The sequence below is a fragment of the Equus asinus genome, chromosome 2 (assembly GCF_041296235.1).
Source record: "Equus asinus isolate D_3611 breed Donkey chromosome 2, EquAss-T2T_v2, whole genome shotgun sequence".
NCBI lineage: Eukaryota > Metazoa > Chordata > Mammalia > Perissodactyla > Equidae > Equus > Equus asinus.
The window spans coordinates 44,957,352-44,985,279 of record NC_091791.1 but is presented as its reverse complement, the minus strand read 5'-3'; the positions used below and the strand labels follow the sequence as shown (position 1 = coordinate 44,985,279).

Here is a 27,928-nt window from a genome sequence, read left to right as displayed (position 1 = left end):
CTTACCTTCTCATTGTTGTATCATTCTTTGTATTGAATGCGTTTTAGGAATTTATAGACTTCTCATTTAAAGTAAATCAGTAATTGGAACATACTTAGTAATAGCAATTTTGACAAACTTTCTTATTTGCATGTAATAGTGAGAATTATTTAGACATTGAATACCTTTGTTTTAGGGTTTGATATGCTCCATAAAAGAGATCCCGTAAGTTCTCCATAGTAATTCGCTTTAAAAATCAGTGAGCATTCGCACTACACTTTTTTCAGAATTTATTTTTTAAAGAGGACAATAAGTGCAGGTGTGAGGTTTTTTTTTTTTTTTTCCCCTCTGTTGGGATATTGAGAGCTATGCTAACATTTCAGAGTTCAGACAAGCTGCCTGAGGAGTTATTTTTAAAGTGTTTTCACAGGTAACTTTAAAACCCTCCTCGATCAGTCAAGGGCACTTTTGTTGATCTCTAGAAAGCAAAAAAAAAAAAGGATCAGTTCTCCTTTTGTGTGATGCATACCTTATGTTTTATTATAAATGTCATGACATCACCAAATAAGGCCAGGCAATTATGGCAATCTTCTCAGAATGCTTAACCCTCCAAATAGTCATTCTGTTGCAACCTATTAGCAGAGGGCATGACAGTAGAGTTAAAGCAAAAATTGCTTTTATCCATGGTTTCTTGCTTGCTTGCTTTGTGTGCAAGCGTTAAAACTTCCGGCCCAGGTGTGTTATAAGATTATATTTTTATCTCCAGATAACATGGCTGTTCTGTATCATTTTCCATCTACACAGCTATTTTTCATCACTCACCACATACCGGCTTGTGTTGTTATGCTGTATTGATTTAGGTTATTGCTAGCAGTGTAGCAGAAAATCTGGTTTTAAACATCCGTGCCTACTAGCCACATTTGCTGACCCCAGAGCGTGTGGGGGCAATGTACCCAGCTCAGTGGGTTTTTTTTTCCTTCACATCAAAGCTGTTAGGGAAATAATCAAGAAGTATTTTCCTGATGCATGTCAGCTTGTGAAAATTGAGATGATGTAGCTGCAGCCTGAGTCCCTTTGGTCTCAAATACTTAATTAGAAAGAAAGCACACCATGAAACAGTTGGGATTTGATCTTTAAAATGACAATGGGCTATAATTAGATTTGAAAGTGTAAATGAGTACAAAAGGGAAGGTTTTATGAGGAAGTTTATACATGATTAATGTCTAGAAAAAGCTTATCTAAGTGTTTTAAGAATCTGTGTCACTTTCTTTTTTGTGGTTTATAGATTCTTTTCAAGAGCATTATATTGTTAACATTACTTGAGATCAATATTAGCTTTAACTGTTTCAGATGGAAGTGTTGCTCTTCTAATTAAGAAACTGCCATGCTTACCAGGGTGAAAGGGGACATTTTTTTTCATTGTAAATGGAAATGTCTATAAAATTTAGGAGCTTTTTAGCTTTTACAAAAGTGTTCACCCAGCGATGCATCAATGACTTACACCATTTTTTTTTTGACCATAAACCTCATAGGATTAGGATCCCAAGACACTTCAACAACAGTGATTTCCAAGGGAATTGAGTAAAATATAACAGGATATGTATATGTGTATATATATATATATATATATATATATATATGTATGTATATAATATTTATATAATTGAGAGAAATGTAACAGACTCTGGGGCTCACCCATAGGCCTCCCTTATGGCTTAAATGGTGTGCTTTATTTTGAATTTCTTGCCAGAGAAAAAGGGAAGAGACCCTCTGAATGAATATCTTGGCTTCTCATGATCTGGATTCTTGGCCTCAACACCCTCAAGGCCAGGCCACTGTAACTCTTAGTCTTGTTGTTATCCACATCACAGTTCTTCCATATTCTTGAATGGTGACAATACTTAGGCAGTAGACCTACATTCAAACATGTGCCTGGCACAACATAGACATTTCATAATGCTTATTGGATGAATAAATCAATATGAAAATGTATATTGTAGACTTAACAGATAAGAATATGACAAGATAAAGACAGAGAAAAAGCCACAATAGTGCATATGAAAGATGCCAAGAAATGCTGTAGTTATTCAGAGAATGGAGAAATAAATGTGTTCTTGTGTGGTCTGAGCCTGTTCTGGTCAGGAATCCAACTTTAAAAAGTGTTAGAGGATTGACTTAAGTGAGAGTAGAAAAAACTGGCAGAGAAATGTATCCAAAAATTACAAGTCAAGAGCCTTCATCATATGTTCATGAATTTGTGTAATATGATTTGAACTCTGTCTGATTCAGTAAATGTTAGCTATTTAAAAGAATACATTAGGACTGTATTTGGAAACTCATTTGTAGATAGGAAATGTGGCAAATATGGTTTTATGAACTCCATTTTATTATATAATGGGAGAAATTTAATTAGAATTAATCTTAATTTTCAATTAAGAAAATGGAAGCTTACTAAGGACTTACAAATAGGCAGTGACAACATCAAAGCTACATATTAGGACAATTAACTTGCTGTGATGTACAATATTCATTGGAAGAGATAATAACCGAAAGCCAGGAGAGTAGTTAGCAGCTATTGCTTTAATTTAAGTATGAACAAAACAAAGTGGACAACGGAAATGGAGAAAATAGAAATACTTAAAAGCCATTGAAGTGGAAGAATTAAAAGTGATTGGGCAAGAGGTTGAAGATAACATAATAAAAGCACAATCAAAAGTGAATCAAGAGTTTCTAACTGGAGTGATAAGCATATTCATGATATTAGTTGATAGAAATAAGGTAGACAGAAAAGAACGCTGTTTTAAGGAGAAAATAATAAGATCAAATTAAACTTTAAATGATTCTAAAACATCTAAGTGCGATCACCTTCAGAATGATAGTTGGCTGATTCCCTCCCCCAGACATGGAGGCTGAGTGAACTAAGTCAGAACGTAGCTAGTGAAGGAGTAATGCTCACTAGATCATTCCAGGAACTACAGTGCCAGGGCTGGCAGGAAGTTTATCCCTGGCCCAGAGTTATAGGTTCATCGAACTAAGGTGTATATAACACCTAGTCTGAGAGGAGGCTGAAGGTAGATGGCAGGATGGGGCCAAGATTCCTTTGCAAGGTCAACAATGCCATGAGGAAGACTTGAGGCTGATACGGGGTTGCCTAAGCAGCTTTGATCTAATGCCAGGATCCTTTGGCTACATTGAGAGGGCCAGGGATGGATCAGGCAGAAAATACGGGAGTGAGGGCTCAGGAAAAAAACATGGAGTAGGAGCCACATGAATAGAAGTTGAAACTATGAAAGTATATACATTCTCCAAGGGAGAAATCATAATCAGGTAAAAGAAAAGCTTGGAAATAAGTCCTCAGGTTATGCCCTTTTGAGGATGAGCCAGGAGCTGAAGAGTGGAAAGAGCCAGAGAAAGGAAAGACCGAGAGCGTAGAAGAAAAATCTGCTTGTGACGTGGTTCAACTGGAAAGAAGACATGTTCAGTGAAGGGAAGGAAATTAAATGGTAAAGGATTTCTTTTTACAGACAGGGCAAGGAGAATGAAATCCAGCTAAATACTGTAGTTCTGTTGACTAGAAACTCATGGGTATCCTTCATGGTAAATTGGCCTCTGCTCTCCGGCAGCTTGCTTAACCTTTTATTTTTCATATGTCTGAGTTATTTTGGGCTATTACTTTTATATATAGGTCAATGTTTTGTTTTTGACCCTATTAGTTTATTTTTATTGCATTTTCTTTGAAGAGTTACTTATGTGCACTTCCTATAAAAATTTTTTGTACCATTTTAATTATATTTCCTGGACTTGTTTACAACTACTTATACTTATGTCTGTATTTAAGCCTATACATGATTTATGTCGTTCCTTTCACATCCGATCCATCCATTTTTAAGTTCTTCATTTTGTTGTGTCCCTTGGTTTATTCATATGTCTTAAATATTTTTAGAAGGATATCTACCTTGTGAGTTCTTATACACATGAAATTTTCTTTTGCTTATACATGTAACATACAGCTTGGCAGACTATTAGAGTCTTGGGTTCAAACTTTGCCCTTTAAAACTACACATATGCTTTTCCACTATTCTGGTATTTAACATTGTACAAGCATGAGGCTATATTAATTTTCTCAATTTTTAGGGGATGTTTTTGTTTTTTGATTCTTAAAATGAAATGTTGTCACTAATATATATTTAGAGTTTTTCTCAGTATTAATTATGTCTGATGTATGATGGCCCCTTTCAATCTGCAAACTCACATAGTTCATCAACCCAAGAAAGTTTTAATTGGCTTCAAGCGTAAGAGCTCTAGAGTGAAATTGGCTGGTTTCAACTTCTAAACCTCCTACTGACTAGGCCTGTGGCCTTGGGCAATTCACTTAATTGCTTTGTCTCTCAGTTCTTACATTTGTAAAATGAGAACAAAATAACATAACTGAAATGTTATACCCCTTGAACAGCAACTCTCCATTTCCCCCTTCCCCAAGCGACCACAATTCTATTTTCTGCATCTATGAGTTTGACTGTTTTAGACACCTCATATAAGTGGAATCATGCAGTATTTGTCCTTCTGTGACTGACTTATTTCACTTAGCATAATATCCTCAAGGTTCATCCATGTTGTTGCAAATGGCAAGATTTTATCCTTTTTTAAGCCTGGATAATATTCCATTGTATGTATATACCACATTTTCTTTATCCACTGATGGACATTTAGGTTATTTCCTCATCTTGGCTATTGTGAGTAATGCTTCAAAGAACCTGAAAGCGCAAATGTCTCTTCAAGATTCTAATTTCAATTGTTTTGATTATATACTAGAAGTGGGAAGTGAGAAGTGTCCTGTGAACTTCTAGCACAGCAGGATTTTATGAACAAATAGCAATGAGAATGAAATGTAAGAACCTAGTACTCAATGAAAATAATAAAAGAAAATAATACCATTACATAAAGTTTAAAAAAACACAAAAAGCAAAAATGCACCCAATAGCATCAATTAAATTTTCCTACCAAAGTGCTACATAGTAAACAATACCAAAATATCACCAGTTCATTCTAACAAAGGTTTATATTTTAGTTCATGGGTCTTTGAGGCAGCTAGAGGTTGGCTGGCCTTGGTTTCAGGCGGAAGGTTGGGCTCATGTCTACTGCACATGTCTCCTTCTTCAGGGATCCATGACTAAGCAGACCTGTTCTTCACACTGAAAGACAGGATCACAAGAGAACTTGCTAACCACACCATCACATGTAAGACTTTTGGTTGTGTGTCACAGTCTCTCACATTCTGTTGACCTGACCAAAGCAAGTCACATGGCCAAGCCCAAAATCAATGGGGCAAAAAATAGAGGAAAAAGGAGTATTTGCTGAACAGTAATACAATGTACAACAGTCTAGTTAAAAATACTCTTTAAATGTATTAAAATGGTTGCCTTTGACGGACAAAGGAGGTAGGAGCCAGGTGTGAGGATGAAAGGAAATAAAGAAATGAGAAGTAACTATACTCACCAGATCCATTGATCACAATGTTCCATAAACTAGGAATAATATTTAACACAAATCTCTGTCCCTGTGCTCCAAACGAAATAAAAATCCCTCAATATTTATTATGTGTGTGCATCCAGTATTATTTAAGAGTACTGAGTTAAGTATTAAGAATTAAAATTGTCACGCTTCCTAGCCTTAGAATTTCAAACTTAAGGAGATAGATATTGATCCAAATTCAATCAAGTAAATAGAAATGGCAAACTGTGCAAAGCTCTTGAAAATAAATCTTTAAGGTGCTGTAAAAGCAGACAAGAGGGAGCCTGATTTTGTCTGGAGAGTCAAGAAAGGTTCTGGAGGAAGCGACTCAAAACGAGCTGAGGTCTGAGAGACAAGGAGACACGACTGAGGCAAAGAGGCATGGCAGAATTATGCTCTCAAGTGGGAGGAAGAAAACAAAGTTTTAACAGCCAAAAGGATGCAATTTTGCTGGGAGACTAGAGAGGTAAATCTGAGTCAGATCCTTTGGAGTCTGGTAGGCCCTGAAGATAGTGTCAAGATTTCTTGTTTCATCCTAAGAAAAATGGGAGGCTTTAGGGCAGAGGGGGCAGTATCACTAAGGAGTAGCTCTCATTCAGGTTCATCCCACTTTTGAGTTCTTTTGGTTTTGTGAACTGGTTTTTGTGAGGGAAGCTGAATGTGTGCCAACTGTTAGCTTCATAAATTTAAAAAATGTAACTAAGTGAAGAAATTTTACAAGGAATGTGTTATTTGTTATGTGATGTCTTTAGGGGATTGAGTTGTGTTTACCTTTGAAAAACATATTTCCCAAAAGACTTAGTGGTAAATAATCTTAAAGCAAACATTTCTTAGGATATGTATAGTTATGTTAATACCATATCTGTAGAAACTGAACTATGCGCAGGCATTATATTAAGTCAGTGTCGTCTGGCATAAGGACCTTGCCTATAAGAGTTTTGACTCACTGTAGTGTCACAACATAGTAGTCACTCCAGTTGTTAAAAAGAGGAGAGGCGGAGAGGAAGAAAGAAAAGCACATGAACTTCTCAGTGGTTGCATGGAGATTTTGACCTGCCGTTATTCCTAGTCTCTTTTAAGGATAACTTAGAATGCAGTTAGATCCACTAAAAAAAAATGACTAAATCATTATAACTGCAAAGAACACTACAAATGACTTTGCAGTAATCCTTAATGCTAAATCATATTTGGAAGATTTCGTGAATGACACTGTTACAAAATAAATCCCATTAGTTGCTTTCAAAGATGTCGGGAGGAAGAATTTTGGAAATCACATCAGGGAGAAAAATCTTTGTGTACTTGAAAACAAATTACTTAATATTTGTGTGCAATGATAATAATAGGTTTAGTATTCCCTGATATAATGTGATTGCCATTATTATTAAGAAAGTTATAGGGGTCTGAGTAAGTAATTTCTTCATAATTATGTATTTAAGAAAAATGACTAAATCCAAATATCCCCTGATATTAAGGACTTAATTATTTTGGTCCATTATAATCTCATTGAAATTCCCTATGTTTGCAAGTTTAGAACATCCTTCATACAAATCTGCAATTACCTTCTGTAGCAATTAATTACATTCTCACCATCATTAAGTCAAAACATATTGTGTTTTACACTCACTGTAAGAATGGAAATCAAAAGTAAAAAAATGCGCTGAGTACTGAAGAAAATAATTGAAATCTTAAGGTTCTATTTTCTTGATATAAATTTACATTTATTCTGCTACATTAATTATACTCGCCTTGTTATCGTATAGAAATATGTTACTTTTTGATTTAAAAAATCTCATGTAAGTACCATTGTGATAGGATATCTTGTCTGTCATGTTCTCATCATCTAGAAAAATTGCCTGGTTCAGAGTATTACTATATCACCATATTACTATATATGTACTGAATAAATGACTATTCCAGTAGTTTGTCTCATACTAATATTTCTTGAGTCTTCCACATGTCAAATTTAATAGATAAAAGGGCATTACAAAGTTAAAATCAAGTCTTTCTCAGTTTGGAAACCACACAGTATTTAAATAAGTCACATCCTACCTCAATTCGTATTTGGAAAGAAGCCTAATATATGAACAAACTAATGAATTCATTCATTTATTAATAGATGTCAGAAATTATGTCCTTCCTGAGGGCACTTAGGGTTGGCAAACATCCGCAGAGTCCCTCAAAGCTATTGACTAATGTCACTGGTGTTGGTGTTTGTGTTTAACTAGGAACAATGGTATTGTACAGCAGTTACTTAATTTCTTGAAACCTTGCTTCCATATAAGAATGATAAGACCATTTCCCTGGACTGGTACTCGAGTGTAAGGAGGAATGAAAGCACTTAGCCAATGTCAGTAGAGATGTCAGTTAATATTTCCTCCTCTTCATCCTTGCTTTCAGGGTGATGGCAAACGTCTAAGTTTGCCTCGGGTTTGGTACAGTGTTTATATCCTCATCAAGTATAAACTAGTGCCTGGACTCAGGAAGTAATTTCAGTGCCCTTTGTGTATTTGATGTCATCCATTGTAAGATTTGAGAATAAAGTTTTCATGAAAACACTGTGCTAATAGTGTCTTTATAATTCCCCCCAAAATAAATATGTAGGTATTTTAATAAGGTTCTTACCAAAAATTAGCAAGGTATTTTGTTTAAATAGACATCGTTAACTTATGTCACTTCATAATGATACATATCTACTTTTACCCTGTTGAGTTTAAGATAGAATGTCCAAAATCTTAACACATAAATTAAATTTTAATTTGTCATTTTAATACTCAAATGATATACCAGTATGGACTCCACATATAACACAATTGCTACAGCCTCAATAAATCAAAATAAGTTTTAAGGCACATCATAAATGAACAAACTCACAGCCGAGTGGGGGAGACAGAGTTCATGTGCAAGTGCCTACACAGTGAGGTAGAAAGTCACCTTGGCTATAAATCCAAAGATCCGTGCTCTAGTTCTAGCACCTTCATTTAGTGCTACCCATGCTTCTCCTTTATAGCATTTATCAGAAATGTTAGTAGATAATTGTGTTTACCTGTGTACCTTTTGTCTCCCCAACTGACCACTTATGAGGCCCATAAGTATAGAAGTATATCTGTCTTTCTCCTCACTGCCTATCATCTTGAGGGTTGAATATGAGTAGCTATGGATAAGGAGCTATGAACAGATACTGGTGAGTCTTAAATTGAAAACTTGCCAACAATTTTGCCACATTTTGTGATAAATAAATTCTTAAATGTCCTCTAAACCATATAGAAAATTACCTATGTAGCTATGATTCTTGCAATTACCAGAATTATTACTCAGAAATCTCAATCTTGTTCAAGTATAGGTTAACCCATTATATGACTCAGATTTAACACATTATGCAGTGTAGTCAGTATAAGAAAATATCATCTATATCCTATTAATATAGATTATCTAAGGATTTATGTATTAGAAAAATCCAGAGGATTGTGTTGTTATTTTAAAGAATTGGCTTAACAACAGAATGTATTAAATATAATTAAGGAAGTAACATAGAATATAAAGACAGAGGCCAGGAAGTAGGGAAGAGATAGTGCTTCACATTTAGCCAGTCTAGAAAAAAATGGAGGGATTTTCATGATGATAGATGGTTTCTTTTCTCCAATACTGTACTCAGGAATCTTTTTGAAAAAATATTTCTTCTCTTCCTATCTTCTACATTTTGGGAGCTGTATTTTCATGAGTTCTATTATCGTCTCTTTTATGAAGCCTCTTTCCCAAGCAAAAATCACTGATGTAAATTTGACTTTCTGCTCTCAAAAAATGTACATATGGCTACTGCAAAGAGGAATACAATTATACATATTTTCAACTATGGGGCATTACACACATAGCCATTCACATCTATATAAGAATGCCCCCTAGAGTTGTGTATGCTGGCATTCAGCATACACATATACATAAGCTTTGATCATATTCTAAGTATTCACTTAAAAAATTATTATTGACCTCTGAAGTAATGGCAAGCCAAAAAAATATCTGCTCTAATGGAGTTCACAATCAAGGGACAGAGATAGGCTGCAAGCCCCTTAAACAAGTAAATATGTAACATAAATTCAGATAAGGATACATACTATAAAGAAAATAAAATAAGGATTGACTCAGTGTGCTCTATGGGTAGGTATAAGCAGAGGAGGTGTCATTTGAGACTTGGGTGTTAGAAAGGATGCACCATGCAGGAATGTTGCAGGCAGAGTGAACAACAAATGAAAAGTGCTGAGCAGGAGTGAACCTGGTATTTTAACAGGCCAATCTGGCTGAATTATTGTTGATGGACATCAAGAAGGAAGGGATAAGGGATGAACTCTGTCTCCCCCCCTCGGCTGTGAGTTTGTTCATTTTCATACTCTCAGGACTCAGCAGTGTCCAGTTAGTAAACATGTTAAATGAATGAACATATGAATGAATAAAGGAATGAATGGGTCCCACATATAATGAATCTCACATATGATGATATTTAATATAAATTTATTCATATTAAATATCAAATTTAATATGCCATATTAAAACATATGGGCAAGATAAGTGTTAGGGAATAAATAATTTGATGTGTTAGGAATCAATTGCTAATATTTTATATAATTTTTAAATTTCTCTCTTAAAAATATGCTATATATGAAATAAATTTATTTTCATGAAGTTCCATGATGCCATTTTTCTAACTAAATTAATTTAATTTTGTCCAATGGCAAAAGAAAAAGTCTTTTGGGATTTGTTCTAAATTGTGTTAATTTCCATTGTCTATCTGATGCCAAGTCAAAGTTTTCCGCACCCATTGATTGATTACACTTCTGGTGATATTATGGTTCTATTTTAAACATTTTTTTTCAGGAAAATACATCCCTCTTAAGGAGAGTGTGTCACTACTTTGAAAATTCAGGAAAAATATCAAAGGAGGTTTTAGTGAATGGAAGTTAACTTTAAGAAGGATTAGTGTACCAGCAAGTCATTAGTCTTTTTAATTAAATCATAGTTATCTGAAGTAACACTTGTTTCAGTTGATGAGGTAGGCTGAATTTATAGAAATAGCTGTCATGGAAATGAGGAAGCTTCAAAAAAGCTGGCGTGCTATGCTTCTCACATGTCCTCAGTTTCCATAAAATTTTAAAGAAGAAACATTGTATTTACCCTTTGAAAGACCCAAAGAGGCAAGCTGATGAAAAATTCCATCTTTGCCACCCCTGCCTAGATAGAATCTTTGCAGACAATTTCATCACTTCCTATTAAATTAATGTTTATGTCTTGGTTAATTCTTTCTGAAATTTTTTCCTTGGATAATGCCTCTTCATGATGGCTAAGTATATAGAGCAAAATCCAAAATTGTTCGAATAGTTTTTTATGTGCTATTACATACATTTTATGAGATTACCTATTAACTTTCCACTAAAATGTTGGATTAAAGTCTATTTTATAGTTTCCTTTTGAAATTTTACATTGCCTGAAATGGCAAAATACATTTTACCTCATTAGATTAAAAAACCTGTGCTAAGGAGAGGCATTGTAATCTAGCCAGTTGAACTAAAGAATAAAATTAAATAGATTCCACTAAGTGGATATCTAAAGTATTTGTTTTCTTTGATGGTGACCTAAAACAATATTGTTTTATTCTTTTGAATCCACAGTTTGAATACATTTCCAAAACAACTATGGTAAGTTAAAAGGGTCTGGAGAAAAGATATAAAAGCAAGACAACAATGCCTAGGATGATATGAAAACAATTAGAAATATCTATCCTAATATAGCAAGGCTAAGGGGTAAAACACTGGTCTTCAAAACTATGAAGAGTTATATTGTCCTGTAGAAAAGGAGACACTGTGTTCCATCACTGCCGAGGAAAAAAATGAGATTTGTTTTTAGCAGGTATTTTGGTGAGGAAGATACTTTCTAATTGCCCAAGTCCGCAAATGCTACAATGGGTTTCTTGCAATGGCTATGAATTTTCTTTGCTAATATCTTTTAAAAATTTATCTGAATGCTATAGTTTAGTAGTGGTAGTGTCTGAAGACAAGGAGCTAACTAAGGACCTCCCAACATTTCTCTGGTCCTAAATAAAGACCACTACATTTGGTTGATCAGAGTGTAGCATCAGCAAGTCATTTTTTTATTATTTGCAAATCAAACCACAGCCTAGTTTCAGTTTGGTATGAACTTTAAGAAAACAATTTTTGTAAACTTCTTTTAGTGTTAGTATTAGAGTGATTTTATTATAATTTAGAAATTTTGTAGAAAAAGAATCTACTGCCATAGTAATAAAATTTTAAAGATTGATTTCTTTCTAAAAGGATAGCTCTTCCTTCAATATTGATGACCCAAAAAATCTCTCTTAATAAACATATAAATACATATATAAGAGACACAATATAATTGATGTAGAAAGTAATAATTAAATATTTTCATCTCAATTTAAGTATATTTTTATAGCTTGGTTTATTTTTTTAAAAAATATGACTAACTAAGTAATGTATACAACGGGGAGGAATAGCAACTCATTGGGAAAGTGTAAGAATAAAGAAGAATCTCTCTATTTCTAGTACAACTTAAAATAAACAAATAATTTGTTAAATTAATATTTATCTAATGATAAATATTGAATATTCATGTCATATCACAGTCATTAAAATGTATAATTCATAAACTCGATGAACTATTTTATTTTAGTTTTTAAAATATAATTAATGCGTGAATTTTTTAGATTAGAATACTTTGATCATATCTCTTAAATTTTTAATGGAATCAAGTATTAAAGGATATTTAATAAGCAGTAATTTTAAATGAAGTTTATAATGATACTTTTTTTTTAGTGTTCTTGAACTTCTGGATTTCACAATGACATTGTTTTCCAGATTAAAGCCATAGTAATTTTAATTTTTATGACTGCTTAAAAACCTTGCATTTGACCTGATTCATGTTTTAAATGTCCCAGGGACAATGTTAGGTATGTTAATTGAAGCTATTTCCCAAAGCCAATTATCTTCACCTATTATATAGCTTAATTATTTAACTATAAAAGCAAGACTATTTAAAAAAGATTTTGGAAAGAAAGGAAGAAAGGAAACGAGGGATAAAGGGAGGAGTGGAAAGGGGTAGAGAGGAGAGGGGAGGGAGTGAAAGAGGAAGAAAGAGGAAAAGGAGGGAAAAAATAGAGGGAGGGAAGAAAACAAGGATGGGAGAAGAGAGAGAGAGAGAGAAAACCTTTTGAATTTACTCAAAGACAAATCTAAAGCATTTCAGGTGTTTAGTTATTGTAACATGTAATAGAAAATAAAATGTGATGCATTGATAACAAGGGTGATAAAGAAAAGAATTATAATGTCTCTTGTGGGCTAACAACGTTGTATCAGGGCCACACTTTCTTTATGTGGTAGTAATCTGTAGAAAAACAAATCATAAAATAAAAAGCTTATTGATAAAGCTAACATATAATATTTATGTTCATATACATACAATCTTATCTGTAACAATCTTCTGGGAAGTTTCTAAGATGTTCTGAATGCCAAAATGTTTTAGGCATTTGAGAGAGAACAACACACAATACCAAAAGTTAACCTATTTTTATTTTATCAATTAAATGTACCATAAATACCTTGGCTTTATTAAAGACAGCATGCTAGGTATAATTAACATATGTCAAGTTTCTTGCTATCTGTTCTGTGATAGTCATAAGAATTTTAGAACTATGTTACTGAATAGATAGACTGAATGGATACTGATGCTCACGGAAACTCTAAAATTTGTTCTTGATACAGTTTATGCTGTAATTTTGCTCTTTCATCATGCACCTCTTCATGCCAAGGTGGCATGGAACATATACTACATACCTTCCTGGGCAGTGTACTAGGACAAGATTTACTAGGGCCTTCAGTCCTAAAGCATCTTTCCCAAGTCCTTTTGCTCAATTGTATTGCCATTTATGGTCATGTTAAGGGACTATTGCCTTTGAGATAGCATAGGTAAATATTAAGTTGGTTTAATATTTAAAGATCCGTGTTTTAGTATGAAGCAAGTTTGGTCAGGTAATAACTCTCCCATTTACTAACTGAGGAAATTTCAGGAAATGAGTTAATTCTTAAAGCCTTGATTTTCTCCTCTGTAAAGTATGGATACTATTCATACCAACTTCTCTATTTCTTGTAAGTATAAATATGAGAATACAGATAATTCACATTGCCTGATATGTAGTAAGACACTCAAATTGATATCTAACAACTCCTGTCATTATCATTATTATGAAAATGCAAGCAAAATTGCCATTGTGTGTGATTATAATAGGTCTGATTCTGTCCAAATAGAAAAAGAGTATTCTAATAAATATGCCTCTTTTCTACACTCAGTGGCTGAAATGGCCAGCCATGGCTAGGGGAAATCAGTTGTTCATATGTAAATATTTATCCCAGAGCTGACAGTTTCTTACCATTCTTTCAAGATTTCTACAATGTTTGATATTTCCAAAATCTTGAAATATGTAAATATTTTAAATATCAATTGGAGTGTCCGGGCATCCTTGATGCATGGTTATTCATTCACTAACTCAGGCATTCATTCAAATACTCCTTGGGTGCCTATGTGGGTCAGGTACCATTCAAGGTGTTCACATAGAGCCCCTACCCTTGTGACGCTTATATTCTTGTGTGGGAGACAAACAATAAAAAAGTAAACACATAGAATGTATGTTATGATTCCATGTAGTGTTGCTGAAGAGACATACATTAGAATGATGAGTTAGAGGGCTTGGTGAAGAGGAGGTTAAATTTAGTAGCTGGAAATCTGGCAGAAGAGCATGGCAGGCAAAAGGCCAAGGCAACGAAGTAGGAACAGGGACAATGTGGTGAAAGAGGAGTGAGCAAGGAGATGAAGTTGGATAGGTAAGCAGAAACCAGATGTCATCAGCATATGATAGCCCCTAGTAAGGAGTTTGGATTTAATTTTTGTGTGTGATGGAAAATAATTGGGAATTTGAACAGTATTTAGGAGATGGTTTATATTTTTAAGAGATAACTTTAATAGAATAAGAGCAGAGAGTCAATTAAGAGTCCACTGCAGGTAATAAGTGGATGGAAGAGATGAAAAGTGATCTGTCTACATAAGGGCATGCTTTCATTGAGGTCTTACGGAGGGACTTGATAGTAATTTGGTTATGGAGTATGACAGCAAGAGAAGGCGTCTATGGTCATTCCTAGGCTTTCAGAGAGACCAACTTGGTGAAAGATTGGGCCTTTTGTGGAAAAGGTACAAGTTTGGGAGAGGAAATCAGGATTCTTGTTGTGGGTTTTTTTAGTTGAAAATAGAATGTCTAAATTAACAATTGTATATACTACTTTGGAATTTAAAGGATGAGAATTTAGCCAGAAATTTAAATTTGGGAGTTGTGAAGGAATAGAAGATATTCAAAGGCATGGAACTGGAAGAGATTTTAGAGGCCTAGCATAGAGGTGGAGAAAATAAGTGTCTGTGATAGAGCCTTGGAACACTCCAGAAAGAGTGGGAACAAGCACAGTCTAAGATAGAGCAGCCAGATAGGAAGAAGCAAAGGCAGAAGAGTGAAAAAAGTTAAATGAAGAATGTGTTCAAGGAGGTAGTAATCAACTGTGATGTGTATTGTATGAAAGGGTTGGACTTCCAGATACTTATTAGGGAATTATACAAGTCCTAAAGGCTAACATATTTGACCTGTAGTCCAAATGTGATTCAGGAACCAACATGAACAACAGATTCCATTCAAGGACAGTCACAAAGAAGATCAACGACGCAAAGAACAATGTTCTTAGAACCATCCTTACACCAAAGTAGCCTTAGAGTCCAACCAAATCCACAGCCTACGGGGATAATGTCCTTACTTCTCCCATATCAGAATGATGCCAAATAGAGGTGTTTATCTGTAAAGAGTTTAGTGGTGTAATATAGTGTCAGTTTGGGTTTGAAGCCAAGCTGTACCACATACCAGCTCTGTGTCTGAATTATTTATTTGACTTCTAGGACTGGCTTAAGAAATTTTTCAGGCCTTAAGCACTGAAAAGATCATAGTTCTCACCCCAGTGTTACCCTATGTAATTCAAAATGAAACCAATCTAAACTCTAAGTGAAGACATCCAATGAATTTTGACTATTCTCATTATAGTCTCTTTTTTAAATTGTCAAATATTTCTTTCTTTAAAAATGAATCTTTTGCTTGATATTCCAGCTTATTGGTTTGTGTCTGGGATACTTCAACATTCTTTAATTCCTTATGAGCTTCAAGTTCATTAACTAAAAAATGAGTGATAGAGTACACATCTATCATCTATAGTGTGGTTCTGGCACGTAATAAGCATTCAACAAGGGTTACCTATCATGATTTTACTATTATTACTATCGTCATTATTAGTAATGTTATCCTAAAGAATTGTGAGGATTAATTTAAATTATTTATGAAAAAACCTAGCATGGTAAACAGAGCAGGTGGTAAATAATTTTTGTTTCCTTCACTTTCATATCTATTCCTCCGCTTTACCACAATCCTCCACACTTTATCATTCTCTGAGTATCACAGAGTTCAAACATGTATAATAAAAGAAAGCTTATAATCATCTCAGAAGATAAAATATTAAGCAGACATGGTGTTTAAGGTGGAAGGTGAGATTCATATAAGTAAGGGAAAGTGAAAGAGAAGATACCCAAGGCAACCATTAATTTGTTCTTTCACATAAATAATTTAAAATAACATGTAGGAAAGACACTTCATTGATTTATATTAAGTTATCCTAAAGAAATAAAGATTCTGCTACATTTCAAACCTGAAAGTGTGAAATGTTGAAGTATGATTTTTCCCTTCTAAAAGGCCATCTTAGAAATCAGTATAACATTATCACTACAGTTTGTATTCATTTTGTGAGAGTGAATTAAATAATATATAATTTCATTTTAGGGATTACCTGCAAGTCGTGTGAGGTATAGAGTAGATGATGTCCAATTTCCTTATCCTGCCAGTATTTTTGATGTAGAAGAAGATTCTGGTAAAGTAATAACTCGAGTCAATCTTAATGAAGAACCTACAACAATTTTTAAGGTCAGTGAAGTGTTTTCCTTATGTTGTCTATTTGATGTTTAACTTTTGATTGTGGGTTTTGTTTAACAGATGACCATACTTCTTTCCATTTTTCTTTTTAATTTTTTAAAATTTCAAAAAAGTATATTTTTACTGCATAAACACTTAGAAAATACTTAAGTAAAACACTTAAGTAAAAAGAAAAAAAACCCCTTGATATTTCACTTCTTGGAGGTAGCCGGAATTTACCATTTTAATCTCTATCCATTTGATAATATTCCATGCAAATACAAGTACATAAATATATGTTTTAAAATAACATGATCATATTGTTCATACTGCTTTTTTAACTGAATAATTTATTGCCATGACAATAAATACTATTAATACTATTATTTTAATGGTTGTATCATGTTCTATTGTATGAATTTACTATTATGGGGATTTTTTGTCTAATATCTTATTGTTGGATAATTAGGCTGTGTCCATTTTTTTGGTTATAATAATCTTTGTTATCATGAAACTCCTTGTGCAAATATCATTTGCCACTTGCTGACTTTTTTCCTTAAGATAAGTACCTAGAGGCAGAATTACTGGATGGGAAGTTTACATGGTCATGCTATGTTATACTTCCAGAATATTTGAAATAAAACCATCTTTCATTATTATCATAAGTAATTTATTTTATTTAATGTTGAGTGTTTCCATTTTCTGTAGTTACTTAGAAAAGTATTTGTCACTGTGAATGAAGCCCTTTGCCCTACACTGGGCAAATACCACATCAGTTAACTTTGTGAATACCAATAAGTACTATGTCTTACATAATTTTACTATTGTTTGGAATAAATGTTCTGTTTGTAAAGCATTAACCCAAAGGTAAATCGTGGCTCTCAGGATGATCCTTGGTTATGGTTCCATGATCTAGTTCGAATTAGTTAGATTATTAACCTGCAGCTTCCAAATTACATACATTTCAGAGAAACACATAGTTTTGAAAACACTTAACATTTCTTAAAATAGACATTAGAATTTTTCTTGACATATAGGTTATCAAAGAAAATGATCAATTATAAGAGCTATTTTAGTAATAAATAATACATAGCTGTCACGTCTTAAGACTACAGCTTTTCTTTAGTTTACCTCATTTGAACAATTTCTGCTTTACAGTATGAACTTGGTTTTATATATTTTAATTGTTTTTAAGAAAGCATATATCAAAGTGTGTTAAGCTATAAAGATTTCCAATTTTATCCTCCAGAGCAAGGTATTTCTACCCTATAATCTTACAGACTGTTAATTCACTGGAAAAATTAATTTCTTCTTTTAAGCAAGATAATTAGCTTTTTGCTATGGACAGGACTGACTTTAACACTTTTTCAATAAGTATTGGTGCTTATAAAGGCACATGTTTTTACTGTAGGCACCAGTAGGATTGTGGAAGAGAAAAGAGTTTATAATTGGAGAGATATAGTATCGTATACTTGTTTTACTGGTAGTTTTTTTATCATAGAGTTAGTAACTCAATTTCTTTGAGTTTTTTCATTTGGCAAGAGAAAATAATAACATCCACCTGACAGGCTTGTTGTGAAGATTAAATGAGACCACACGTAGCATTTCCTAGCACAGGGTCTGCTACCTAGTAGGCAGTGAGGAAAATGGTCATTGCTCCCCCTCCTGGAAGCAGGCAATCCCGTGATTAAAAGTATACAGAGAAAAATTATGCTTTTATTTTTCTTCTTGTTAATAATCTTTAACATGAATTTTTATTGCTTTTTAAGTTGGTGGTGGTTGCTTTTGATGATGGTGAGCCTGTGATGTCCAGCAGTGCCACAGTGAAAATTCTTGTCTTACATCCTGGAGAAATCCCACGCTTCACACAAGAGGAATATAGGTATTGATTCTATCAGGTTTAGTAATATATATAGGTTTTCATTTTGTTTTGTTTTGACCTCTTGAAATTGATGTGATATGAATTTATCAATGACGTGAGCTTCTAATTCTAGTTTGAGCATTTCTAAATTAATATAACATTATATTTATTTTAAAAGTTGATATAGTTAAAAGTACAATTTAGTATAAAAATATCAGTTTTAGTAATGCGTTGATGAATAATGGCTCCTTTAATAATAATTAAAGCATGCTTTGAAAAATATTATATTTTTGGATTTAAATTGCAACTGGTTAATGATCTCAGTGATGAGAAGTACACATTTAGTTTCTTGTTATTGCCAGATACATTGTATCATCTAATTTTCGTGTGCATCTGAAATAATATTTTCCATATAATCAGTGCAAGAGAGTGTGTGTGTTTATGTGTGTAATATTTTCTTATAGCTATAGAGTTAGTATATATATACTGTTTTAGTCAGGTCAGGCTGCCAGAACACAATACCACAGACTGGATGGCTTAAACAACAGGCATTTGTTTTCTCACAGTTTGGAAGCTGGCTGTGTAAGATCAGGGTACCAGCATAATCGAGCTCTGGGGAGGGGTCTCCTCCTGGCTTGTAGACGGCTGCCTTCTCACTGTGTCCTCACATAGAGGAAAGTGAGGGAAAGCTTTCTGCTGTCTCTCATCTTGCCACTAATCCCAAGATAAGGACCTCACCCTCATGACCTCATCTAAGCCTAATTACCTCCCAAAGGCCCATCTCCAAATACCATCCCATTGAGGGTTAGGGTTTCAATATATGAATTTTAGAAGGACATAATCCAGTCCATGGCATGTGTGTGTGCATCTGTGTGAGAGATATCGCCATCCTTAGGAAGTGATGAATTGATTGAAAGAATAATGAAATTAAAATTACTATATTTCATGATTGCTTCATGATTGGATATAAGTGATAGAAAGACTTATAATGCTCTCCTGGAAATATAATAGCATTTTCTTTCATGATGTTTTTGTCTCCATTGAATTCAAGCATTAAGGTACTTTCAATAGTATGTTAAGACCCGTAGGAGATGGTTTTCTCACAAACATTTGAAGGAGGTTCACTATACAATGTATAATTACTATTTACTTATTCTGGACACAGCATTAAATGGCAGTGAGTCATTGCATTCCAGAGACTCACAACCATGAAGTGAAAACAAGGAAGTACATGAAAAATACAATACACTGTGAAAACACAATAATAGAAGTTCACAGCACTGAGGAAGCGTGCTGGAGAGACTGTTAACTGTTTCTGAACACGATCAGCATAATTTTAAGCTGATCATGAAGGAAAGATAAGAGTTTAGCCTCTCCATAAAAATTTGAAAAGATGTTCCATGCCAAAGAATCAACATATACAGAGAGAGAAATAAGGGATATGAGAGTGTAGGGGAGGAGGACATTTCCTCTCCCCAAATGGGGGTTCGTCTGGCCGGAGAATGAATTAAATTCGCATGAGACAGAATAGCAAGAGAAAATTAAACAAAGCTTTATGAGGAACCATGGCCCGGGGCCTTTCTTCCCAAAGGAAGAAAGGGCACTGAAGAAGCGGGGCGCACACAGTGGTTATATACCCCCAAACAGGGTGTTTCACATGTGATTGAAATGTCCCTCCCACAATAGTCACAAGATTGCCCCGTCAGCACAGCACTTGATGGACACAGCAGGTAGTGGTCTGCTATCTCGGTGGGCGTAGCAGGAGGCAAGTCGATTGTCTGGAGCTGGGTGGTCACAGCTGAGCTCAGCAATCAGTTCCTAGCCTAAAGAAAGATGCTTAATCTTTAAGAAATGCCAACGTTGGGAGGGGGAGGGAAGTCAGTTACAGGAGGTTACCAGACTAGCACAATAAAATGCAGATTTAAGTCCTTGCCTTTGGTATTGATTAAGAGTTTTTGGAGAGAAGGTCATCTCCTTTCTTCTTCCTGGTACAGAGAGGGAGGCACCTTTTACAGATAGAGATTTACCTTACAAATGTAAATGTGTCCTAACAAAGGGCAAGTTCCATTCCTCAGAGCCTCCTTGCCTGTCCCAGTTTATCAAAATCAATGAGCCTCAAATAATCCTGATGCCAAAGAGACATATCTTGGGGTGGCCAATTTCAGGTCCCCACAAGAGAATGTATTGAATTTCAGAATATTTTAGTAGTTCAGTCTATCTAGAGACAAACTGGAAGCTAAAGAATGATACTAGTTGAGGCTCAAGAAAAATGAAGATTTCATTCAGTAGAACTCTTAATCACATTCTAGAATTTGGATTTGATTGCTTTCATAATTTCTAAGAACTACTTAAGAATTTTAAGCTAGAGCAAGGGCTAAGATACTGAAGGAGGAGGTAGGTGACGCATCTGGAAACATGTTGCACGCCGAACCAAATATTTTTCTCCTCTTATAAAAAGTCATCTTTATCATATTGAAGTACTAAGTTAAATTATGTAATATAATTACCATAAAATCCTACATAACGCATAAGAAACCATTGAGATGTAAATTATATGCGAAACAATAAATATTCTTGGTCAACCCATTTAAAAGACCATTCTTTTTCTCATGTCCATTATTACCAATTCTGTTCCTTTTTTGTTGACATGGTAGTCTATGGACTCCAATTCTTTTCTATGGGACATACAGTTTCCTGCTTTTTGAGACTTCTCTGAATGTGTTAATTTTGGTCTTCTCAAGAAATGAGACGGATGTAAACTCACGTATGTTTCTCACTATCTTACCTAGATCAGAGGCTCACAAAAAATGTACTTACTATTTAAGATGGGCTCAAAAATCCCTCAGGGGTTCAGCCCAACAAAATGACCATCTTTGTGCTCCCGAACTTACACCTAATCACTTCTTGGAAGCCCCAAGAGAAGCAGACAGTGATGTGGTACATAACCCTTGCCTTTTAAATAAACTCAAAAAATGGTGGCCTGTTTCTCTGGACTTTAATTTGGAGCTTATTTCTTTATTAATAGTAGTATGTCTCCAGACTTCTCTATCACAATCCTCGTTAACTCTTTTAGCTAAAATATTGTGGCTTTAAGGCCAAGGTCATAGTTCTCTTTGTTTAACTAATGCTCATTTAGTTTTCCTTTTTTATGTATCTTTGTTTAATGCCGCTTTCTAAAAATAAAAACGTTTTGTTCAACGAATAATTTATCATTTCTTCCTTCTCTGCATAGAACTACTAACTGCAAATAGATTCTATTAATAAAGTTGTTAACTTAGAAAAGAAAATCTGTCCAATTATTTGGTGCTAAAATTAAGAGGGAGTCTCATGAGCACATGCAGAAGAATTTTTGACCTTCTAGAAGAACAGTTCCAACAATTGTAAATAGTGCCCTTGACTATCCCAGTTCATATGTTATTCTGACACATAAAGGCAATTTGGTAATCTTGGTGCATCCTACAGTTTATGAAGAGATTCCTATGTAAGAACCAGTATAATCGCCATAATGGATTCAGTAGTACTTGGGTACCGAACAAGTTTGTTTTGTTTTCTATCAGACACCCAGAATACTTGGATAATAAAAATGTCATATCAAATATTGTCGGAAGACACTACTTTTTTATTAAATGCAAATAATTGATTGAAATGTTTATGTAGGCTTATATTATACCTAAAACATGGAATTAACTATTGAGAAAACCTAAGGCTGATGATTATCTTCTTCATTAATTTTCTCCATGGTTTTGAAAATTTGGGGGGAAGTACATAGCAGAGGTTTCTGGATGCCTCCTAAATCCTTTCCTCTTCTTCCCGGGCATACAGCTAGACTACATTGCCTGCCCTCATATTAGCTAGTACTGTTTCAACTAATATAATTGGTCAACATTTTATTGGAATGAAACAACTAATCACATAATATATTAATCATTTAAAAACTTTTCTTATTTGTATTGCAATATTTCTTAGTTTATCATTTTTTGTTTTGTTTTTTGCGGAAGATCAGCCCTGAGCTGCCATCTGCCACCACTCCTCTTTTTGCTGAGGAAGATTGGCCCTGAGCTAACATCTGTGCCCATCTTCCTCTATTTTATGTGGGATGCCTGCCACAGCATGGCTTGGTAAGAGGTGGGTAGGTCTGCACCTGGGATCTGAACCAGCGAACCTAGGTCTGCCGAAGTGGAGTGCATGAACTTAACCACTGCGCCACTGGGCAGCCCCCTCGGTTTGTCATTTTTAAAGCAGTATTCATGGCGGAATATTTTTATTCTTGGATGCTGTTTTATTTTTATGTGTTCAACTACTAACTTTGGCAAAATGCCTACACCATTTCAGATTTCTGCAAAGGCCAAAACAGTTTCTCTCCTTAACAGAAAAAAGTATATATATTATAGAATAATGCTGCAAACCTCATCTATCTCTTCTCTCTCTTATTTTTTTCAAATTCATTTCCTGCCTCAGCTGGATTCACATAACTCCCGGAGATGTTAAACAATGTTATTGATCCTTGATTATCAGGATGATTCCTTGCATAGGAATTGAAGGATGGCAGAATATGCTCCCCCAAAATATACCACTTTGACATAAGGATTGTTTTGAGCTAAAAGCACTTAAGAAGCAGCAGATGCAGTGGCCAGCCCAGCGGCACAGTGGTAAAATTTCACTTCCCCTACAGAATTGTTCCTGATGGAAAAACTTCTATTTTATGTGATCAAACATTGGGGGCATGCAAAATGATAATTCAAGATTTCTGTTCTTTGTAGGGTGTGGGGAGGAGGAGGCCCGTGGTTTATAAATGGAAAGCAGTAATCCAAGATAAGCAGCATTGCAAGCTGAGGTACATATTGTTTTTACATCTCAGGAAGGTCTACATTCCAATACTGACTTTTGAATTCCTTATGAAAAATTAATTTTCAACAAATGACTAGGTGTTAAAGAGAGGTTCTAAAGTTAAAATGTCCATTTATTTTAGAATTTTGAACTGACTTCTTAACCTGACCCCCCTCCCTCAACCCAATTATCTTATCTTACTTTTGGCATGGCCAGCCATTAAATCTTTAAATCTCAGGGAAAAAAAATAAGATTTGTTAGGGTAAGTTAGGTTGCCATAAAAAGAAATCCTTAAATTTCACTGGTTCAAAGAACAAAAAAAAAAACATGTAGTTTTGGCTTGCATGACAGTCTAGAGTGAGTGTTTCAGGTTAGCAGCAGTGGTCGCTTGTCTTCACGCAGTTCGTCCATGTCGTTAAGGCACCCGGGCCAATCTACAGTTTTCCATCCTTCACATCCTGTTTCAAAATCACTCCAGTGATTGCCGTTTTAGCTTATGGAAAGGGAAAAAGGGCACAAGTCCACAACCAGAGATTTCCTGAACCAAGTGAGATGAGAAATGCAAATTCCACATGAGCCGAACTTTCATCTTGAAAATCCGTGAAAATGTCCACACTTAGCTATGAAAGGACAAAGGAGTGCTTTCCTTGCTAGCTAGGCAGCTATGTCCCAGTTCCACCTCTTTTACTGAAGATAAAAGGACAGTGGTGCTGGTGGAGAACTAGCACTTTAATTTGAGACAAGTTATAGATTTTAATTTCTGTGGTCATTTTGAAATGACTTGGCTTCTGTTAAGAATGTACGATATCAGGTACGTGAACTAATAATGTAAGAATATATAAACATTTTTATTTTTAAATATGTATTACCGAAATAGATTATATACTTCTTAAAATAGTAAGAGAATGAATATTTTTTCTTTGAATTCAGACCAATATTAGATGAACATTTTTGAATGTTTTAAATTATTTCTAGTGATTTCAGCTCATCAAGTATTAATATCGCACAGTTCAAACCAAGCCTTTCTGGACCTCAAGCTAAAGTTTGCATATTTGATTACAACTAATTGCTTTTTTCATTTTCCTGAGAACTCTAATTGTCTTGATCACAAAAGTAAAAGAAAAGGAAAGTGAAAAAGAAACGTTATAGGGGCTGGCCCCGTGGCCCAGTGATTAAGTTTGCACGTTCTGCTTCAGGGGCCCAGGGTTTCATGGGTTCAGATCCTGGGTGTGGACATGGCACCACTCATCAAGCCATGCTGAGGCGGCGTCCCTCATGCCACAACTAGAAGGACCCACAACTGAAGTATACAACTATGTACAGGAGGCTTTGGGGAGAAAAAGGAAAAATAAAATCTTTCAAAAAAAAAAGGAAAAAGAAACGTTATGGCAGAGTGTAAATGAGAGTTGTGACCTATAAACCAGCTTTGTGGAGACCATCAAAAAGATTTGAGAGATGGCATTTACAATTTGGTGAAACACTTTCCAATGTACCAATTCTACCTAAACAGAGAAACAAAATCTGTTATTCTTTTCACAAAATTAAAAACATTTCAATTCTGAGCTACTGGTATTTGCTCAGTTGCTGGAATGTAACAGTAGACCTATCATTATCTCGTCTAAAATTATAAAAGTACAAATAGGAACCAACAAATAATAAACATCATAGTAAATACTTCAATATTTACTGAAGGAAAAACCTACCACGTTGCCAGCTACATTTTTGATGGCAGATAATTAGTAGGTTAGCTGACCAATGTAAAAATAACAATATAACAAAAATTGTTAAATTATTATATAACAATATAACAAACAAATCTTGTTTGTTATAACAATATAACAAATAGCCAAACCCTCTTTTCACATGCTTAATTATGTTATGCCTCTGTTTCCTTTTCATATTTAAAAACGTCCTTACCTTCTGCTGATCATTCTTGGAAAATAAATAAGTTCGTAGAATTATTCAAAGGTTTCTACAAAGACTACCCTATATTAAGTGAAATAATTTAGCTTGTCAAGAATAGAAGAGAAATTTCTCATGTTATTTTCTCGTTTATAACTCACTTTGTTGGGATATTTTATATGTGTTGGAAAAAGATTTGATTTTGTCTTTCTTCAAATCCTGTGAACTGAGGTTGTTTCCTAATGGGCTAGCTTCAAGTAATTTTTAAGGGAAGGAAGACTCTCATAATGGAAAAGCAATTTGCCCCATACAGATATATGTTTATTTTTATAATGGCCACATTTACAGTAATTCTTAAGATAAGTACGCTCTTGATTCTCTTTGGTCCCTATGGCAATTGTAATACTTGAAACTGACTCATTTTATTAATTTCATGACCTCTTCAAAGAAACCTGTCGCTGAGTCAATTAATTAGGTTAAATAGAGGATCAAGACATCGTCTGCAACATCTCTTTGTCATTAGATGAACATGTACGTTTTCCAGAAAACACTGAGTTCTTCTTAAAACTTTTGAAAAGTTTATAACCCTTCAGAATATATAATAGTCATTTTTACAATTGTAAATAAACATTCATATTTAGAAGCATAAACACAGCCAAACATTTAAAAATTATAACAAATTTCTAGTTTCATACCTCATTCCTGTTTTATTTGGCTCTTTCAGTTTCTCTTTTTGACAAACAAGGAAATATCAGTAATTTCAGTATCGTAGAGTTTACATGCCCCAAATCATCATTCTTTATTCTTTCTTTCCCCCCTTTCCTAGAATGAAATTCTTAGAGTTAATAGCATTTCTTTATTCTTTGTTGTTGAAACACCTCTTCCTTCACAAAATCATCTCCAGCTGGCCTCATTTTTAAAAAGTTTTTTGCAATGAATTAAGTCCAAGTAATAGCCCATACCTCAAATAAATAATCATAAATTTTGAGTTATTAACATTCAGGCAATTAAGAAGTTTCTCTATATCCATATGTAGTCTCATATCTTAATTTAAACCATTTTCCACAATTTGATTTTCATTGGAAGTAGAGAAAAATAGGTTAATCCTACTCAGAAAAATTCTGTTCTGAAAGTCATATCATCTAATTGATGAAACAGACCATAGAGATCATTTAATCAGATCATTTAATACTCAGTTTCTCTCATACCCTTGCCACAAAGTTGACTAGGCTATTTTAAAAAACTTACAGCAAAGAACTCACCTCTTCAATCTTTGGATAACTGTGAATGCTGGGAAGTCATTCCTTATGCTGAGATTATTTTTATGTACTATATTCTTTTAAATTATTTTCTATGCATTTTTCTCTGAGTCTTCATCAATTTTAGCATTCACTCCCTCTTTCAAGTGGTGTGACTGTGTAGGGGAGGACAAGTAATTCTCCCTGTACCCTTCTGAGTGCTTAGCCGAGCCCCCTGTAATAAAAGACAGGTTAACAGCAGAAAAACAAACAGAAGTTTGCTAACTTGTATACCTTGTGTACACATGGGAGATACCCAGGGAAAATGAGTAACTCAAAGATATGGCTTTAGAATTCAGGATTAAATATCATCTTAACAGGGACAGGGGAAGGGGGAGGTAGGCCTCTTAGGGGAGGGTAAATGGTTTTTAGGAAAGATGAACGGGCCCTTGGAAGAATAGATGGGAAATCTGATAGTTTGTTTTGTAACTGTCTACAGCTCAAAATAATCAATAAACCAAAGTGGCATATTTTGAGGTGGCATGTCCTGAACTCCTACAGTCATATTTTGGGGTGACATATTCTGCTATCCTTCCATTGAAACTAAACTAAACTCCTTACCTAAGACAGGTGACAAATAATGCTGTCCTATCAATTATGAGCAAGTATCTTGACAAGGATTATGCTTACTGGGAAAAAGAACTCTGCATACCTGGTAGTCTGCCGCTAACGTGGAAGAAAGGAGTGATAGTAACTGTGTAGCTGCTGACCTGAAAGTAATGTAAATTCCAGTCTCATGCTAGTTTAATACATCCTGCAACATACGGCAAACTCTTCTACATTTTTACGATATTTAAATAATGGTAATTTATAACTGTCAAGGATTTTTAAAAATTTTTGTCTCCACATAAATACATATTAAATCTATTCAATTTATTCATCTTTATTTTAATATATCAGTATATAAATACCTATTTTAATGTATATTAAAGTTTTACATTAATATCTTAAATTTCTTCATCTTTATTTCCCCTAGAACTGTTTTTCTAAATATTCATGAATATTTTGAATTTACGTCTTTCAAAATACTAATATTTCTTTTTGACTTTAATTCCCCTAATGTTCTATGTTAGTTCAGGTCCATCCTCTAATAATTAGACATCAAGATGAAATTTCAAAAGCAAGACTTTTATCAAGGGAAATACTTGTGAGAGAAACGAGGAGGAAGCAGGGTAAGGCTAGGAGAAGCTTCAGACCACAGGCATTCTGCCCCCAAGGGAAGACGAGGAAGAGAAGCTTGTATAGAAACCTTCTAGCCTATTGTGTTATTTAAGTGACTGCTGTGTCATTTAAGTAAGGTTCTGTGTGATGATCAGAGTATCCTCCATCCATAGTCAGATGTCAGAGAAGTGCTGTGTCCCCTAGAAAAGGACCTGCCTTAGCATCTCTGCTTTTCTCAGTCATTATCTGCAAGCAGCCACTAAGAAGCATGACCTTCATATAAACACAGCAATAGACTTCAGAGCACAGACACTGGGACCTCAG

General features: G+C 34.4%; 1 protein-coding gene and 1 long non-coding RNA gene across 6 annotated transcripts in view; one reads left to right on the top strand and one right to left on the bottom strand.

Moving 5' to 3' along the window:
- The window catches only part of PCDH15 (protocadherin related 15), a 1,592,394-nt gene that overhangs the window by 1,437,174 nt on the left and 127,292 nt on the right, over nucleotides 1–27,928 (top strand). For all 5 annotated transcript variants that reach the window (XM_070487986.1, XM_070487962.1, XM_070487971.1 and 2 more), the window contains 2 exons: nucleotides 16,427–16,567; nucleotides 18,325–18,437. In XM_070487986.1, coding sequence (XP_070344087.1) covers nucleotides 16,427–16,567; nucleotides 18,325–18,437 — 254 coding nt within the window. The remainder of the gene's footprint in view (nucleotides 1–16,426; nucleotides 16,568–18,324; nucleotides 18,438–27,928) is intronic.
- Nucleotides 1,814–26,606, bottom strand: LOC139040800 (uncharacterized). The gene is made up of 3 exons (XR_011495127.1): nucleotides 26,408–26,606; nucleotides 16,434–16,550; nucleotides 1,814–5,171 (listed from the first exon to the last, which is right to left on the bottom strand). It is a non-coding gene; the product is annotated as an uncharacterized lncRNA (long non-coding RNA).